Source organism: Balearica regulorum, chromosome 19, assembly GCF_011004875.1.
Source record: "Balearica regulorum gibbericeps isolate bBalReg1 chromosome 19, bBalReg1.pri, whole genome shotgun sequence".
Classification (NCBI taxonomy): Eukaryota; Metazoa; Chordata; class Aves; order Gruiformes; family Gruidae; genus Balearica; species Balearica regulorum.
The window spans coordinates 1,884,514-1,901,500 of NC_046202.1; the positions used below are offsets into that span (position 1 = coordinate 1,884,514).

Here is a 16,987-nt window from a genome sequence, read left to right on the forward strand (position 1 = left end):
CAGTTTTAGCAATGCCGAAGGCAAAGGTTTAATTCAAAGTGAAACGCCTAGGAAAAGAAGGCCTTTCCTTTTATAAACAATTTATATTATTTGACTATTACCTGATCTGAATCTCTGCTCATTACTCCTAGCAATAGTAGACAACGGCTGTTAGGTTCTCCTTCTCACGTGTTTTGTTTTTTTTTCCTGTGTGCGCAGAGTAAAGTTACATCAGATCGCTACAGAGATATGTTCAGGAGTGCTCTGGCCAAGCAGATCCCACATGTGAATGCATCCTCGTTAGTACAACTGATTTTCATTCCTCCTGCGACGCTGCTCAGACCGAGAGAGCAGGCGGGACGCTGCTCCTCCCAAGGCTGAGCCCCACTGGCTCCGCAGCAGCAGCCCACATCAGCTGCCAACTTTTTTTTTTTCCTTTTTTTTTTTTTTTTTTTGCTTTTTGGCTGATTTGCTAGATAGGAGAAGTTGTTTTCAAACCGCTGGTAAGAAAACATTGTGCCTCACTTCAACACTTGTACTTCAGAGGAGTACAACAGCAGAGGGGGAACAGCCAAAAAACTGGGTTATTTGTTGGGTGGTTTTTTTCCTTTTTCAGCCATCTTCTCATGAAGCCTTGTGCACGTTGTGTGCCAGCAATAAACCCCAGCGCTGGGACCTGGAGGGGAGGACAAGGGAAGGGAAGGAGAACGGCGTGTGCTCAGCCTCAGCCACACCATGGCCAGCACCGGCACCAGCCCATTCTGGCACCCGGGCCGTTACCAGCCATGGCCCCCACGGCTGCTACTGGGGCTCGTCCCCCCCCCGGACTCGCTCTGGACCTGACCCAGAGCACCCGGCTGCCCCCTCCAGCCAGGACGGACGGACGGACAGGGCCGTTTGCGGGCTCACCGGGCAGCGTACGTCCCCAGGTGCCTCTCACCATTTACTGCCCTTCCTTCGGCATCTCCTCCTCCTCCCGGAGCTGATGCCTCCGTGCTTGGAAGTCTTCATCTGAAAGGCAGAGGCAGGTGGGGGCTGTCGGGGGCTGCAGCCGCTTCCAGGCTGGTACACCGGCCACCGCACCGTGGTCCCAGCCCCAGCGAGGTGCCGCAGCGCAGAGGACGCCTGGCCCCTGCCCCGGGACAGGGATTTCCTTGCCCAGACAGACAATACCCAGGGACTGGGACACGGGGACTCTGCCAAAACACGCCTGAGAACACTGAACGGAGGTTTTGGCCCACAGGGACGTTTCTGCGACGTAGTCACGCCTGAGCCAGCGCGGGGGTGGTCGGGGCTGGCACAAAACCCACTGCCAAGACCCACCTCTGTGCAAAGCTGGCTGATGACAGATTTGCCAGGACCGTGCCCCGACCCCGAGCTACACGTCCCACAGGGCTGCCCATCCCGGCTGCAAGCCCCCGCGACTCCCCAAAAGAGATCCTCTCACAGGAGAGCCACGTGGGACCAGGGGCGAGCCCGTTCCCTGGGTGGCCATGTCCCAGCACAGCCCCACGGGAGCCCACTCCAGCAGGACGATGGCGCAGGGCGGGACGGGGCCGGGCACCGTGGGACCCCAGGTAACCCTGCTGAGCACAGCGCACATGGCATGGCACGGCACGGCACGGCGTTTCTTACCGCACGAGTGTCCTTCGACGTCGTCGAGAAGATTTGCTGTGGAAGCTGCCGTCCCCATCCTGTGCCCTCCGCTAAGGAAAACCGGTTGTGGGGCCAGGACATGGCCGTGGTACCCCAATCGCCCTTCCCAGCCCACGGCCCAGCCGCGAGAGGCGGTCGGGAGGCTCCAGCCAGACCACGGCCCTGGGGGGTCCCCAGGAGCACCCAAGCAAGGCTGCTCCGACAGCCCCGCACCCCCCCCGCAGCCCCCAGCCCCTCTTAGGATACACCTGGTGCTTCAACAAGTGTTTTCTTTTCGATTTCCTCATCTTCGTCTTCTCGGAGAAGGCTCTGGCAAGTTCAAACAGCTTCTTGCGCGTGGCTGGAAGGAAGCAGCCGAGTGAGGGTCTCACCCCAGAACCCTTCCCAAAGCTGCCATGGGCGGTGGGGAGGAGACGGCCAGGGCCAGCGGTGCGAGAGCCACCCGCGCCCCAACGCCAGTACCCCGGGTTTGCCTGGAAACACCGGGGCCACACAGCGCTGCCAGGCTCGGAGAGCCGGGTCCTGCGACCAACAGGGACACGCTGGTCCCTGGTGGGGGGCTGACGTTTTTACCCTTTCGGTGGGATTTTCATGACCTTCCCTACCCACGACTGACCCGCACCTCCCTGCTGTCTCGGCTGGCTGCAGCCCCACTCAAACTGCCCAAAGACCTCGGTCTGTTTTGTGACGGGAGAAGCGGGCTGCGACTTGCTAAGAGGAAGGGATTGGAAAGGGAGAGTTAAAGCAAACCCTCTGCTTGCTTTTCTGGGATTCACACAAACCCTGCTCAGAAATTCCTCTATTCCCCAACACCGCCTGCATCCTCGACTCACACCACAACCCACCCGTGCACCAGGGGCACAGGGACAGCGCAGAGCCGGGACACTGGGACCCAGGTCTGCATCTCCTGTCCGTCCTGCTGGTACCCAGCCCCGGCGGGCGGCACAGGAGCTCCCTGCTGCTGGTGAGGAGAGCACCGCAGGGCAGGGACGCGCCAGCCCAGGACTGTGAAGTGCAGACAGAAACTCAACCCCAAAGCACCGCTGCCGGGGCTGAGCACCGTCAGAGCACAACCTGCCACCGCAGCGTGCAGCGGCCCAGGCCTCGCCTGCCAGCGTGCCAGCCCTCTGTGTGACTCCTGGGGTAACGGGGATGCGTGTGCCCAGCTGCCGAGAGAGGTGACGAGAAACCCCCTGGCACGCGTGCTAGCAGACACGCGTTTGCCGGCTGAGGTGCGCGCACAGGCACGCGCACACAGAGCGGACACGCTGCGTGAGCGAGGAGCGCCGAGCAATGCTGCCGGCTCTTCCCCTGCCCGCTCCGCTCCCACCACCCCTCCAGCCCTCGCCGGCATCCCGCTGCCAACGCAGAGCCTGCACACCGACTCACATTTTCCCATGTGTTTCAATTTGTCTCTGAATAAGGCATCGTCAGACACAGCACCGCCGGCCTCGCTGGTTACAGAGGGGGCTACGTCACCTGGAAGGCAAACATCTGGTCACCGGGAGTGCGTGCGCGGCGAGGCTGAGACAAATCGTTTCCATGACCCAATTTCTGCGCTAGCGAAGAGCAGCCCTGTCATGAGCAGAGCTGAGCAAGAGCAGGCAGGACGAGGGCACCGGCACGTGGGGGCTGGCTCTGGACAAAGACCCTCTGCAGAAATAACCCCTGAGACCACGGGTACAGGGACGTGGGCTGGCAGCACAGCCTCAGCCCCACGGGGCTGCTCACCTTGAGCCGCCTGTGAGCGGACATGGGGCGAGCGGCAGCTCAGTCCCCCCCGCAGCACCGCTGCAGAGCGGGCAGCCTCCCTCTGTGCTGCTCCAGGGACAGTACCCCCAAATTACCCCGGGCACTAACTGTACTCTGGGTATCAGATCGTGCCCGTGCTCAGTATCCGGGACAGCAGGGCCACCGGATCAGGAGCAGAAGTTCGGGCATCCCAGCGACTGGGTCAGGTGGATCAGAGACCCCAACAGCCACGTCCTTGTGCCCCTGCCCTCGGCCCGTGCCCCTTCCCCAGGTCTGGGTGCCCTCGAAGCACCACATGCCCAGCCGGAGCTCCGCCACGCTGCCCAGCCACTGCGTCTTGCCCGCTCCCACACGGGGACATGGACAGACACCAGCTCTAATTCTGAACCCGGGCAGCTGCTCCACTCCCCGAGGTTAATCAGGATTACCCGGAACGGTCATTATGCCTCCCAGGCACAATCCTCTGCCCCGGCTTTGTCTCCCCTGGGAACTGGATCCCAGCTCTCACCCGCAGGGATGGATGGAGACAGGATGCAGGAGCACCTCCACGGGGGGAGGGCAGCAGCACCCATCCCCATCACCCACCAGCTCCTCTCCGGCGCGGGGGGGGGCAGCAGGGAGGGATCAGCCAGTTTCCTCCCCCCCCAGCCGCCGGGGAGGCAGCCGGGCAGCCAGCAGCGGCAGAGGGCTGGGAACACAGGAGCTGCTCACCTGCATCTTCAAAGTTACCTGGTATTACGGAGGACAAGCCAAAGTCGCTGCTGACAGCAACACTGGTCGACTTAGATTTTTTTGACTCGTATTTCAATCGATCTGAAAAACAAAAAGCCCGGTGCCCCGCTCGATCAGACCCCCGAGGCAGTGCACGCGGCTCCTCTCACGGTCCCCACGGCTGCGGAGGGACAGGCTGACAGCAAGGGAGGGAGCTCGGGCTTCCCAGCATCCCACAGCAGCTCAGCCGCCACGGAATGGCCTGACCCAGCCCAGCAAGGGAGTTTCTGCACAGCCGGGCTGCAGCCCCAAGCTAACAGGGAAGCACCCCCTGCCAAAGCACATCCTGCCGTGGGACAAGATGTGCCATGCTCCGGGTAGAAACGATCTACCAAAGAGCTATAAAAGCTCTCCAGAGATGTGCTCCTCCTCAGGGACGTGCTTCTGGCCTCTGCCGTGCTCCAGGGACAACAAACCTCTCCCCTGCGACAGCTCGGGAATGAGGATCCTGTCCTCTGCCCCCAGGGGGGCTCGGCACGGCAGCAGCAGGGCCAGGGCCGAGCACAGGAGGAAGGCGGCCTCTCGCCCAGCACCTTCACTGCTCCGGCGCTGGGCCCTTCGCCTCAGCATGGCGACCACAAGCGCTTCGGTGGGAGGCCGCAGCAGCAGGTGGGAGAGCTCCTCTCACCACCATAGAGGAACTGCGAGCACGCCACAAGCGCGCCGGTGGTTTTCCAGCCGCGGCGGCCAGGGCCGAGCCCAGCAGCGAGGACACTGGTGGTTTGCGGGGTCCTGGCAGCAAGACCTCTGAGGGAGATGGCCGGCGGGCAGTGTGAGGGAGGGGAAGGGCAGCTCTTTGCTCAGCGGCAGCAAAACCACAAACACCCCTGAGCCTTCCCCACGGCGCCAGGCGAGCTGCCGGCTCGCCGGGAAAGAGCGTGGTGACAGGGAAGGAGCAATCATGGCAGAACTGCTCTCCAGTTCGGGTCCTGCCAGTGCCTGGGGAGGGCACACAGCCGGGGGGGGGCACACTGGCCAGGCTGGGCTCAGAGGACATTTCCAAGGCTCCCTGCTAGGGATTTTGCTGGGCTTTGCCAGAGACACCGCAGAGAGGCAGGCAGGGGGAGGAGAGCCTCGTGGCAGGCGGCTGAGCACCAGGAGCAGGAGCCTGGGGAGCAGCCCACTGCCCGGTGTCAGCAGGTCGGACCACCCACCACCAGCCTGGCCGCATCCTGCGCTGGCTCTGCTTCGGCACGAGCCACAACGCCACAGGCAGGGCAGCGCTGCCGGGAGCCAGCATCACAGGGGGAGGCACACACCCAAAAAGCAGAGGCAGATGTTTCGGAAGGTGCTTCTCACCTCTCTCCAGGGCGAGGAGGAAATCCCGGTTCCTCTGGAGCTCCTTCATGAACTCTTCATTCTGCAGGAAGAGTGCGATCCGCTCGTCCTCCAGGTACTGCTTCCACCGCCGCTCCTGCTCCAGGGAGCCCTGGCCCCGCGGGGTGAGCCCCCGCAGCGCGGGCTGCCGGCAGCCGTGGGAGCCCTGGCCAGGAGGCAAACATGGCAGAGGTTGGTCAGTGGTCTCGGTGCCCGCGCAGGCACGTGCAGGAGGCTCCTTGCGGCAGCGCCTTGGGCTGAGCTCAACCTTTTGCTCCTCCATTACGCCGCTGCACCCCCAGCCCCAAGCAGCCATCACCTGCTGCTCCCCAGCGGGGTCCCTCCATCCTACACCCTGTGCGCGACAGCCTGGGGCAACGTCCCCCTCGGCCGGGCTGTGCTTGGGACGGTGCTGCTGCAAAGGGGACACGGGGACAGGGCACCGCCACCTCCACCCCGCGGGAAGGGAGACGGGCAGAGGCAGGAAGGGACCGACATCCCACGTGGGGACGGGGAGCAACCGATGCCTCAGCAACTTTGCAGAGCACAGACTTGCAAAGATTTTTAACTTAAAACCGTGGGGTTGAGCCAAGACAGAACCTGGTGCGGAGGTGAGGGAGAAGGATCGTGGTCAGCATCGCTGCTCTTATTTCCCCCTATCTAAAAAGCAGAGACCACAATTTCCTGCTGACAACCGTCCCTGTGCGAGGCACCTCACGCTCTCCCCCGGCTCCCGGTGCAGTCGCACCTGGGGAGCAGCAGAGCCATGCCATACAGCCGCAACCTCATCCTCGCCTACAGTATTTATCTGATTTGTAGCTGCTCTCAGAGCGCCATAAAAAGAAAAAGCACACAATTACCAGGGAAAGAAAAGGGCAGCTGCTCCTCTCCTCCCCCTGAGCCCAAATGAATTGGCACGTTCCTATTCCCAGAAAGGTAATATAACCCACGAAGCTCAACTTCCAGGACAATCATTTATGAAAACGTGGCAGGCTGCCTTTGGAGCCAAAAAGGGAGGTAGGAGCCGATGCACGGGGAAGGCAGGGTGCCTGCAGCACCCCCAGCCCCTCACCGTGCCAGGAGGGCTCTGGCTCCTGTGGGAGCAAAGGGGCTGAAGGACACCCCGGGGATGCGGCGTGCCCGGAGCTGAGCTGGGTGCCCAGCACGGTCTGTGCTGGGGCTGCTCATTCCCCACGGGGCGCTCCTTGCCCTATGTGGGCAGAAAGGCACCCGCAACCCCTTGTGACTCCGTGAGCTTTCTGAGCGCTGACACCGCAAGCTCAGGGTGGCTGAGGACTGGGTTTGGTGCTCCATGCCACACCGTGGAGCCCTGGAAGGGGCGGCGAGCCTCACCTGTGTGCCAGCGGTCTGCTGGGGCAGGATGCGGAGGAAGTCCTCGGGGAGGTTGCCCAGGAGTGGCGGGTTCCAGTTCCTGTACCGCCCGGGCGCCAGGGTGCTGCCGGGCCCCGGCACATCCGTCCTGTGGGCGAGCACAGACAGCGTCTTTGGTGATAGAGAAACCCACCGATGTCTGCCGCGGCAGCGGGACACAGGGCCGGGCCAGCAACCCCCCTGCCCAGCTCTGCCAGCGGGCCGAGGAGCCAAGGAACCACAGCACGCCTCCCAGACCCGCAGTGTGAGCATTAGCTCTGGAGAGCCAAAGGCTTTCCTCGCCACTCTGAAATTTTGGGGAGCTGCTTTTCAAGCCTTGCCCCACAAGTGGACAGGCTGGATTTCCCTTCTCCTCCCCGTTTTGCCCAGACTCCCAGAAAACAGCCGTAGCACTGCAGGATTTTGCTTACAAAGCTGGTGAACGTCTCTCACCAGATGTCACACCCAGCCTGCACAGCCGGCAGCACCTCCGGAGGCACCGACACTTGCTTTCCCGCAAGCCCCAAGCCTACAGCTGAGGCGGTGCTGCCGGGGCAGAGCCCAAACCCTGCAGCGCCAGAGACCCCCGAGATTCAGCAACCCGGCGGCAGCACGTCAAACCGCCCCGAGACCTCTGGTGCCGAGTGCCACGACGCGCAGGGCCGTGGCTGCCCAGCACCTGGTGTTTTTCGAGCGCGGGCAAGTGCTCCCCGCCTCTGGTAGCTGATTTTTGCCATTCCACAGGCTGCCAGAGTGGCTTTCCGGGCCCTTCAGCTGTTCACTTTTTAAGGCCTCGCAGGGATTTTTTAGCCAGCTGTGAGCTTCATTCATCTCCCTTGGCTGCGGCTCAGCCAGCCCGAGCAAACGGATGCCAGATGCCCCTTGCCGGGGCCAGCGAACGCACAGGAAGACCCGCCGGGCACAGGGTGCTTTGCTGGCCACCACGAGCAGAAGGCCTGGTGCTGCCGCAGTGCGGGGCTGGGGGCTCACCGGGGCGGCGGGGTGGGCGGCGCGCGGGGGTAGCGGCTGCCGAACGCCTGGCTCTCGTAGGCAGGAGGGGAGTAGACGGGAGGGGGCTCCTCATCCGAGCTGTCCGGCTCCAGGGTCCGCTCCAAGATCTGCAGGGCGAGAGGATGGGGTGAGGGTGAGCCGGGGAAATGCTCCCCGCCGGGCTGGGCCCCCACGCGTGGCAGCAAAGCGGGAATGGGACCGGCTGAACACCGCCGCAGAGATGAGGGGGGCAACCTCCCGGCACAGGTCCCCCTGCACCGGGGGGGCTTTTGGCAGGGTTTGGAGGTGCTGCTCTCGAGGGACGAGGCACCGCATTTCAGGTGGGTGAGCCTATCCCTGCCTTGGGGGGCCCTCTGACAGCAGCAGAAGGGGCTCTTTTGGGTTTTGGGGTGGGAGGGAAGGAGGAGAGTGCTTTGGCTTGAGCATCAAGCGCTGCCCAAGACAAACCAGCCAGGCTGCACGCTCCATGTCAGCCGAATCCAACACTCAAATCTCTGCCCGCCTGCAGCAGCCGAGTAGCACCGTGCCCGGGCAGAAACGAGGCAGGATGAGACTGAGCTGCCCAGTCGTGATGAGCCCGCCGTGGCAGCCAGGAGCGCAGGCAGGGGACCCCCACCCATAGCCGCATGCCGGGGAGCACTGGCAGGGGTTACCTCGGGGGGGATGCTGTCCTCTGAGTCCGAGCTGTCATCGCAGCCGCTGCTGTCCAGGTTCATCTGCAGGAGCTGGTCGATGGTGGCGTCCACGGCGCCGTTGTTGGCCCTCAAGACACACTCGATGATGTCGTAGTCCATGCTGGGGAACATGGTCTTGAAGTCCTCCATGGCCTGGTTGAACTCCAGCCGGCGGACCTGCCTGGCGGGGCGGCTGTTGTTGAGCTCCTGGGCGGAGGAGCCACCGCGCGAGCTGCCGTTGCTGCTGCTCCGACGGAAGAGGCTCGTCATGGTGGGGCGGCTGGCACGAGGACAAGGCGGCTGCGGTCCCGGCCGCGGCAAGGCGGGCGCCCACCGCCGCTCGTCACGGGGCGCTGCCCCGGCAGCCGGCGGGGAGCATGGGCGGGCTGCGGGGGTCCCACTCCCCGCGGCCGGCGGCACCGCGCGTCAGCCCCCGGCACGCTGCAGCATCCTCCCACCTGCGGAGGGGAGAAGAGAGAAAGTCACCCGTGGGACAGGGTGCCCAGGGCTACCACGAGATCCCTGTCTCAGCAGGGGAAATTCCGTTCAATTCGACCCATCCGACCACGTCCTCGTGGGACCGTCCCATCGCTGCAGCGAGGCGGCACGCCAGAGCTCGGAAGTGCTGTGCCAGGTGCCGTACAAACAAAATGCCAGGGAAGAAAAATGCCATTGCTTCCACCACCGAGGGCTCCCCAGGTTTAACATTTCCAGGTTTCACATGTATTTATAAACACAGTAAATTCTCTCTTTAAAATAAAAAATGGAGTCGGCTCAGAGAGTTTCAGAGCAAGGGGCTAAAATACTCTGCAGCACGGCAAATCGACCCTTGGGAAAAGCCACCAAATCCAAGATTAACATTCACTTTAAAACCATAAACAGATTATACAGCTACCGCTTCTCATTTGGAAATGCAGGGCCAAACTCAGTTCTGGATTAACTCCACTGTTGAAACAGAATTACCCCAGGAACACTTTTGATCTGTAATATCATTTTCAAAGGCTTGTTCCTAAGCGGCAGGCAGAGAGTTCAAGACAACTGTCCCTAAAATGGTATTTAATTCGGAAGAACGTGCCAAGCACATTTCTTAGGGTATAATCAGACTCAAAGCCATTAAGCGGAGCAGTCACCTCTGAAGGTCACCCGGGCTCTCGGCTGCCCGCAGCCAGGTCGGCTCCGACAGCCACGTCCCCAGCATCGCCCGGCCTCGGCCACCGCGCCGGCTCGCAGCCCCGAGCTGCTCCAAGGGGCTTCCAGAGGCTGCCAAGAGCAAAACGCGCTTGCAAAACCTGGGAAACTCAGCGCAAACCCTGGGAGGAGGTTAACCCCGGTTAACCCCTCCTGCAACGCTGGTTAACCCCGGGTTTGTGCCCAGGGACAGCCCTGCTCTGGCTCAGGACCCAGAGGAACTGCTGACACCTCCGGAGGATGGGAGGATGACTCCTGCTCCACCTTCCCTCCCTGGCTTTTTTGTAATCCTGGATGCAGTCACCATCAGATGCACCAAGCGTGCCGCCGAGCCCCGCGAGTGAGCCCGAACGGCAGCCCCCCGCAAACACCGGCACCCGGCCAGAGCCTGCACCCCGGCTCCGGGCGGCGGTCCCTGGGCTGAGTACGGTGCCACGGGGCCCTCCAGCCGATGCTCCCAGGGGGCACGGGGTGGCTGTGCTGCAAACAGACCATTCCAGGCGGGAAAGGCAGCTGGGGACCCCAGGACGCACCGATGGCCCCGCAGGGATCCCACCTCCCCCGAGCCATTCACTCGTCCCGCAGGACGGGACCGGCGGCAAAGCAGGAGGCGGTTCACTGCTGGCTCGAGGGGCCATTTCGAGGAACCCCCAGCTCGCTCCACGCTCATTAACAAAAAGCATTTAACAGATCACTCAGCCCAGAACCGTCTCCATCCTCGCAGTGGTCCTCTGTCCCCGGGATCGGCTCCTGCTCGTCAGGAGCCAGGCGCGGAGCAGCGTTGTGCCAGCGGAGCAGGAACAATTCCGACAGCCCTGCCCGGCTCTATTCACCAAGGACAAATAAATCTGCTGGAGTCAATTAATAAATACAGCTTCTCGGTTCCTCCTCTGCTATCATGACTCACCCATAGCAAAAAGCCGGCATTGTTCGCACCTCTGGTATTATGCTTTAATTGCAATATTGCATGGCTGGTTCAGTCACATATTAAATTGAGTTATAACACATTCGCAGGGCACACACGCTGCTTAAAAGATTTGGCTGCTCAAGAGGATGGGGAAAGAGCCTGGACATCAAGGGGCAAACAGGTTATATAGGAGACACTGCAAACACACGATCCAAATATAAAAATGAGAGCTTCTGCAGAGAACCATTAGCTCAGCAATGCCATGCTAGCCCATAAACCTCAAACAGTAAAATCAGCCCCCCAAAAAATCAGGAACTGGGCTTGGAAATTCCCAGATCTATTTAAAATGCTAAGGTCTATAAAGTAACAAGAACAGCCTGTGGTTGGGGGTCTTTGTCTCCCAGCGTTTGACCTTTGAGTGTGTATTTAAGGTCTTCTCTGTAACCACGAAGGCTGGGAAATCCCATTTACCGGAGCGAAAGCCCCCAGCCCACCACGCGCCAGGCGTTGGCAATCCCCCTGCAATCCCTCTGCCCCGCCGGGGAGGGACCGGCTCCTCCCGATGCAAACGCCTCTGTGCCGGGGACGCTGTTAGTCAACGTCAAGTCACCGCAACCGCAGCCCGTGCTGGATAGCGTGACTGAGCGCAGCAACGCGCCGAGCAACTGAACGCTTCTGGTCAGAAGATGAACTAAATTAGGGATGGGGACGAGACATTTATACGCCAAAAAGGCTCTGCTGCACATCTGGCTTCAAACAACGCCGAGGGATCGCGCTGCTGGGACCTTCCCAGCCCCTGAAATACGCCCGGAGGCTGCGGGGCTGGCGGGACGCTGCCACGAAGGGCACGTTGGGCAAAACCGAGGTGCAGCCAGTGCCCCGGCACAGCCCAGGGCCGCTCCACGTGCCCCACGGGCAAACGCCGCTGCGGGCAGAGCTGATGGCGGTGATACGCTGCAAATGCAGGCGTTTAAACCCGTTTTTTAAAGTCCTGCTGCTAATCCGGAGAAACGCAAACCACTACAGCGGCACGAGTTAAAATCCAGAGAAAAGAAAGTCACAACCTCGGCACAAGTTAATGTGAAAGATGAACCAGTAGATGTATTTGCAGGATCCTCCCCGATTCCTGCTTGTCCGCATCGGCATCTTCCCCTTTGAGGCGGGCGGTGGGGAGGGCAGCGGGACCCCCAGCTGCTGGTGCGGGGAAGGGGCTCAGCCCGCCGCGGGCCCCGATTTCTGTGATGTCAATGAGGGGACGGGAAGATGCCAGGAAAAGCAAAATCATTCGCGTTTCCCAGAAAGGACAGAAGAAAGGGTGTCCGACAGCCAGCTCAGGTGCGAGCACACGCGTGGGCTGGGCTTCTCTTTGCCTCATGCCCCCCGTTTGCAAAATTAGGCTGTGATTACTCATTTAGCTGTTTCCTGATCAACTTTCCTCCTGCCTTAAAATAATTCCTCCCAGCTATCACGCAAAAAGGACCCTGAATGCTGTTATTCATTCATCCCGACCCAGGCACAGGCATAATCCTTTGCCCTCCTGTTGCGTCCATCACAGGAGGAGCTTAAAGGCTTTGCAAGCTCTGGGTGCGCACGTCCCCATCCCGTGGGTCGCGGGGAGCAGCGAGGCGGCAGCAGGGACCCTGGTGGGACCGGCACTGCCCCCGCGGCCCCCACCAGCCCCGGCAGCACGGGGTAACACCTCCCGTCCCTGCCGCAGGGCACGGGCAGTGCCCGTCCCGGCTTCCCTTGGGAACACGGTGGCAGCTCCCTGCCGAGCCGCTTCCGCACCCGGCAGCCGTGGCTGTCCCGGCACTGACCTGCGCTGCGGAGAAAGCGCCAGGTGACATCCCACCGCCAGGCTGGGGACCAGGCGCAGAGCCGGCACCGGCCCTTCTGCCGTGTCGCTGTGCCACCAGACCCGCAGGAAAGGTTTCCCCGTTGCCACTTCCACAGCCGCTCGCGCCGGAGCAGCTCCGCGCTCGGGGACCGGGGCTAGCACAGAAAACACCCACGCAGGTTTTGCCATCACCGCCTAGGCAGGGTGGCATGGGGTGCTCTCCCGCACACGTCCACGGTTGCTTTCTCACTGCACGCTGCGCTCAGGCACACCTTTGGGTCCGGCTCCTGCCATTAGCTCATCACTTAAAAAACATAAAATAAGACCAAAGAAAAGCTGACCTTCGGGGAGGAGGCTCAGCCCTGCAAGCCCATGGGTGCACCCTGCCTCTTCTCCTGCCAGAGCCGCTAACGACTTGCACAACTCAGATCTGCCCTCACCTGAGCCAGAGCCAAGAACAAGACCTCACAGCCGCAGAGAAACCCTTAATTACGTTCGTCAGGGAGCAGATAAGGCAATCACAGCCTGGGGGAGCACGTCCTCCTGTGCCAGACGGCATCCCGCCTCTACAAAGCTGGTTTTCACCCAGCCCTGGGTGCGGGGCACCCGATACCTCGCAGAAATGGACTTTTCACATCAAGGGACAGCCCAAGAGGCTGCGGGCGCTTCGGGTCAGCTCCAGCCAGGAGCAAGCACGGTGCAAGGCACGGACGAGGCTGCCTGCGGCTCGGCCGTCGGCCATCCGGGAAGTGCAGGCGAGCAGCTGGATAATCCCGGGGGTTGGTCGAACCGGTAACGTCATGCTGGAAACAACAGTTGCTCAGCTCTGAGAGCAGCGCAGCCCGAACGGAGGAGCGAACAGCTGTAAAAGCACTGGGACTGATCGCTCGCAGCCCTTGCGGCTCAGGGAAGAGCCTTAGCACCAAGTGCAAACGCGAATATTCCCTTCCCCAGTGTCTGCTGCAGCTCAGACAACAGACGGGATTGCTCAAACGCTGCTAAACCAGCCCAGCCCTTTTCCCCCTTCCCTTGCCACGCTGCATTTGTAGATCAGAGCAGAAATGCAGAAGGCATTTCCATGCACGGGATTATCTAGAGACAAGGCCTGCCAGTGCCCCGGCTTCTGGAGGGAAGGCTCTTGGAGGAAGTCTCAAAACTAGGGATGTTAAACCAGAAATAACGGCTTTGGCCAGCGCAGATTCGCAGCCAGGCCCCTGCAAAGGGATTGCTCGATACAGCAACGAGAAGTCCGGGAACCTGACAGCGTGGTGGCTGCAGGTATAACAGGATTGAAATTGGGATGAAAAGTGATCGGGAACGAAAATTACAGTAGTGTCTACCAGCAAACTGAAAGGCAGAGCAGACCCTGAGGATGCTGTGCAGGATGGGGCTCTGTCAGACTCTCCAAAATCCCCTCCGTCGCCTTTCTGCCCGCCGCCGGGGATGCGCATGCACACCTCCCGGGCCAGCAGCCTGGCGAAACTGCAAATCCCTTTTCACAGAAACAAATAAGCACCTGAGGATCCCCTTTAATGCTTGTTCTACCAGTATTAAAATGGCTGGGTTTAAGCCCTTTTCAAAGTAAAAAAGCAATCAGGGAGGAGAGCAGAAGTAAGCCCTGTTCGAGAACCTGCGCAGCACGTACCTCTCTGCAAAACGAAATTCCCCTCCTGGCTGAGAGAACAGCGTTCAAAGCCAGAGCAGCCGCCGAGAGGGGACCAGGGAGAGCCGTGGGGCGATTCTGGTCCCGACGCCGGGCATCGGCAGCGTTACCGCCAGCGCGTTCTCACCTGACGGCTTTACTGGGGAGCCTGCGGCCAGACCTGCGCTCCGAAAGGCACGATAACAACATTTAAGAGAAGAAGCGGCGGATGCCCAGCTGCGGCTGGCCATGCCATCCTCCCGGACGGAGTGCCGGGATGCAGCGGGATGTGCAGGGCTGCAAAGGGGCTGCCCGGCCCCAGGGGGTCCCGCGCTGCGGCCATGCCGGGATGCCCCCGGCCCCCTCTGCCAAGCGAGGGCAGAGCCACCCCCTGCCCTTCGGCATCACGTCGCGCTAATCCCCGGCTTTCACACATTTGCCAATCCAGAATTACAGCCCCCCGCCCCCCTGCCCCCCCAAACTAAGCCTGTATTAATGAGGTAGCACTAGATCTTAATCAAAAAGTCGCCTGCCTTGCGAGGCTGCCTTGCACTGGTTTCATTGAAGGTAATTTGATCTTGGTAGGACGACATTCCTAAAATAGTTGAGGGAATTCAAACATGAAATAAGGTTTCCAGGAAGGGATTAAGAAAAAATAGGTCAAGCAAGTGTGAGCGATTAAAAGTAACCCAGCATCCCTTTGTATGGTTTAACTGCATCTCTGTTCAACTCTGTCTTGTATCAACGTGTAATAAATTAGATGCAAGAGGTTGCCCAAAGCAGACAGGCCGATATAAAATTATTCCGCGAGGTGGCTGAACATCAGCAACCTTTCCTCCTCCAGCTCTCACCGCCGCCATCAAAACACACACGTCCCAGTGAAAAATCAGCTTAGAGCTCGTCTGAAACAGCTACGAGGAGCAAGTGCTGCCCGGTGCAAAGGCACACGCGACAGCAGCACGGTCCGGGTGCCAGCGCTGCCTCCGTCCCGCGGGAAAGCCCCGAGCCCATCGCCAAACTCCCTGCCTCAGTTTACCCATCCGTCTCAAGCCTCGCAGGAGGGAAGCCCAGGCACCCCGGTGTCCGCTCACGTCTCCCCCGGCGCTGGCCGCAGCCATCACGCAAAGCCCTCGCGCCATATGTCACACAAACCCGTCTTTAACCGCTTATCCCTTCTTCTCCCTTTGTGCCCCCGGCTCGGCACAAAAGCGCCGGGAAGCCTCAGGGAGCGAAAGAGAATAAAAATTCCTGCAGAGACAAAGGTGTGCGGCTCTCCCCGGGGCGCGACCCAGGGCAGGGTGCGTGGAGGAGCCACGTTCGGGCAATTTGGGGGTTAGATTTGGTCAGCGAGCACCTAATGAGGAGCAGGCGAAAGAGAACCCAGGCTGCGCGCAGGGCTGGCCCTGCTCCCTGGCTAATTAGCGCGGCTGATTCACAAATGCTAATTTGCCATTTTAGGTCAAGGGTCAAAGAAATTAAAGGACAGGAGGGGGGGAAAAAAGAGAAAAAGAGCTTGGGCAGAGGCAGCCCCTGCCCCCTACAGCTCTTTGCATTGCAGGAACATACTGGGAATGGACCGGAATGAACTGGGATTAGACTGGGCTTACCCTGCCGCAGCCTGATGGTGCAGAGCATCTCAGCAGGATCCAGCCCTGGGCGTCCTGCGAAGCCAGGCAGCCCGGCAGGGACAGGCAGGGACAGGCAGCACGGACCAGGGCCAGCACAGGAGGTGGCGCAGGCAAAGGCAGCACCGAGGTGCCGCCCAGTCGCCAGCGTCTCGGGCTGCTGCTCTCTCGTTGTCAGGGTTTAAGGGCCATCGCTTAACATGCAAAGTTAAAAAAAAAAAAACCCAAAAAACCAAAAAACAACTTACTGATTTGCCCGAGGCTCCGTGGCGGTGGAGCGGTGAGACCGCACGAGTTTCTATGGAAACAAAATTAGTCGAGTAAAACTCTGACTGACGGCAGGGTGAATTATTTACCAGGACAGGCCCCTGGCCATGAGGGTCTGGTGAAAAGATTTAAAGGTGATCACTGCACGAGCTGCTGGCAACCCCTTCCCTCGGGGCACTAAACCACAGCCCAGGAGGAGGAAAGTCCCTGGGTTTCCACGCCATGTGCGTGGTGAACCTGCCGGGGCACCCGCATGGGAAAGTCCTGCGCCTCCGTCTCCACGTCTGCAGCTTCAGGTGTCCCTGGGGAGAGGACGAGGGTGGCACGGGGGGACAACAGGGACATGCAGCAACGGGGAGGTTGTGATGAGCAGACAGGAATAAGCCGGCGTGATAAGAGGAGAGCCGCAGGCGTCCGAAGCCGTCGTCTTCCTGTGCTTTTGCTCTTTTACAACAACTTGACCGTACGGACGAGCAGGCGTGGGAGCGCAGGGACTCTGCCGGGCTGCTCATCAGCTGGCTCCTGCCTGCCCTCCGGGAAGGCGAGTGGGTGCAGGCACCCTGGCAGAGCCTCCCTGGGGAAACCAAGGGAGCCCAGGGGCACCCTGCAGGTATTTTGGGTGCAGAGGTAAAGCAGAAGACACCAGTCTGCACGCCCAAGCAGGATGCCTGGCTTCTCCCTCCTCCCCAGCCCCCTGCTACACGGCACGGCAGCGATGCACGGTATAAAGCCAGTGAAAAGGCTCCTGCCCGCTGCCCGTGCCAGCCGCCCAGCACAGTCACCCATCCCTCGGCATCCAGGATGAGCCCACGCTGCCGCCACGCCGAAGGCAGGATCCGGCCGCAGCCCCGCTCGGCCCACAGTGCCTCTCAGCACCATGCTTACAAGTCGGGATTGCTGTGAGCCAAGACTGGGGGGAAGAAAGGGACTAATTAAGTTGCAAATGGAGGAGCTCTTTTTTTTTTTTTTTTTTTTTTTATGAGTCACTAA

At 60.7% G+C, this 16,987-nt stretch overlaps 2 protein-coding genes across 4 annotated transcripts in view; one reads left to right on the forward strand and one right to left on the reverse strand.

Moving 5' to 3' along the window:
* The window catches only part of DYNLL2 (dynein light chain LC8-type 2), a 250,316-nt gene that overhangs the window by 166,762 nt on the left and 66,567 nt on the right, over positions 1 to 16,987 (forward strand). The window lies entirely within an intron of this gene.
* The window catches only part of CUEDC1 (CUE domain containing 1), a 22,674-nt gene continuing 5,687 nt past the window's right edge, over positions 1 to 16,987 (reverse strand). For 2 of the 3 annotated variants that reach the window (XM_075771472.1, XM_075771473.1), the window contains exons 2-11: positions 8,511 to 8,989; positions 7,837 to 7,964; positions 6,829 to 6,955; positions 5,458 to 5,641; positions 4,117 to 4,200; positions 3,025 to 3,114; positions 1,882 to 1,975; positions 1,615 to 1,673; positions 889 to 990; positions 1 to 655 (exon numbers count right to left, since the gene is read on the reverse strand). In XM_075771472.1, the coding sequence (XP_075627587.1) occupies positions 923 to 990; positions 1,615 to 1,673; positions 1,882 to 1,975; positions 3,025 to 3,114; positions 4,117 to 4,200; positions 5,458 to 5,641; positions 6,829 to 6,955; positions 7,837 to 7,964; positions 8,511 to 8,801 (1,125 nt within the window). In that variant the 5' untranslated portion in view covers positions 8,802 to 8,989 and the 3' untranslated portion in view covers positions 1 to 655; positions 889 to 922. The remainder of the gene's footprint in view (positions 656 to 888; positions 991 to 1,614; positions 1,674 to 1,881; positions 1,976 to 3,024; positions 3,115 to 4,116; positions 4,201 to 5,457; positions 5,642 to 6,828; positions 6,956 to 7,836; positions 7,965 to 8,510; positions 8,990 to 16,987) is intronic. The other variant, XM_075771471.1, reaches the window with a different exon arrangement.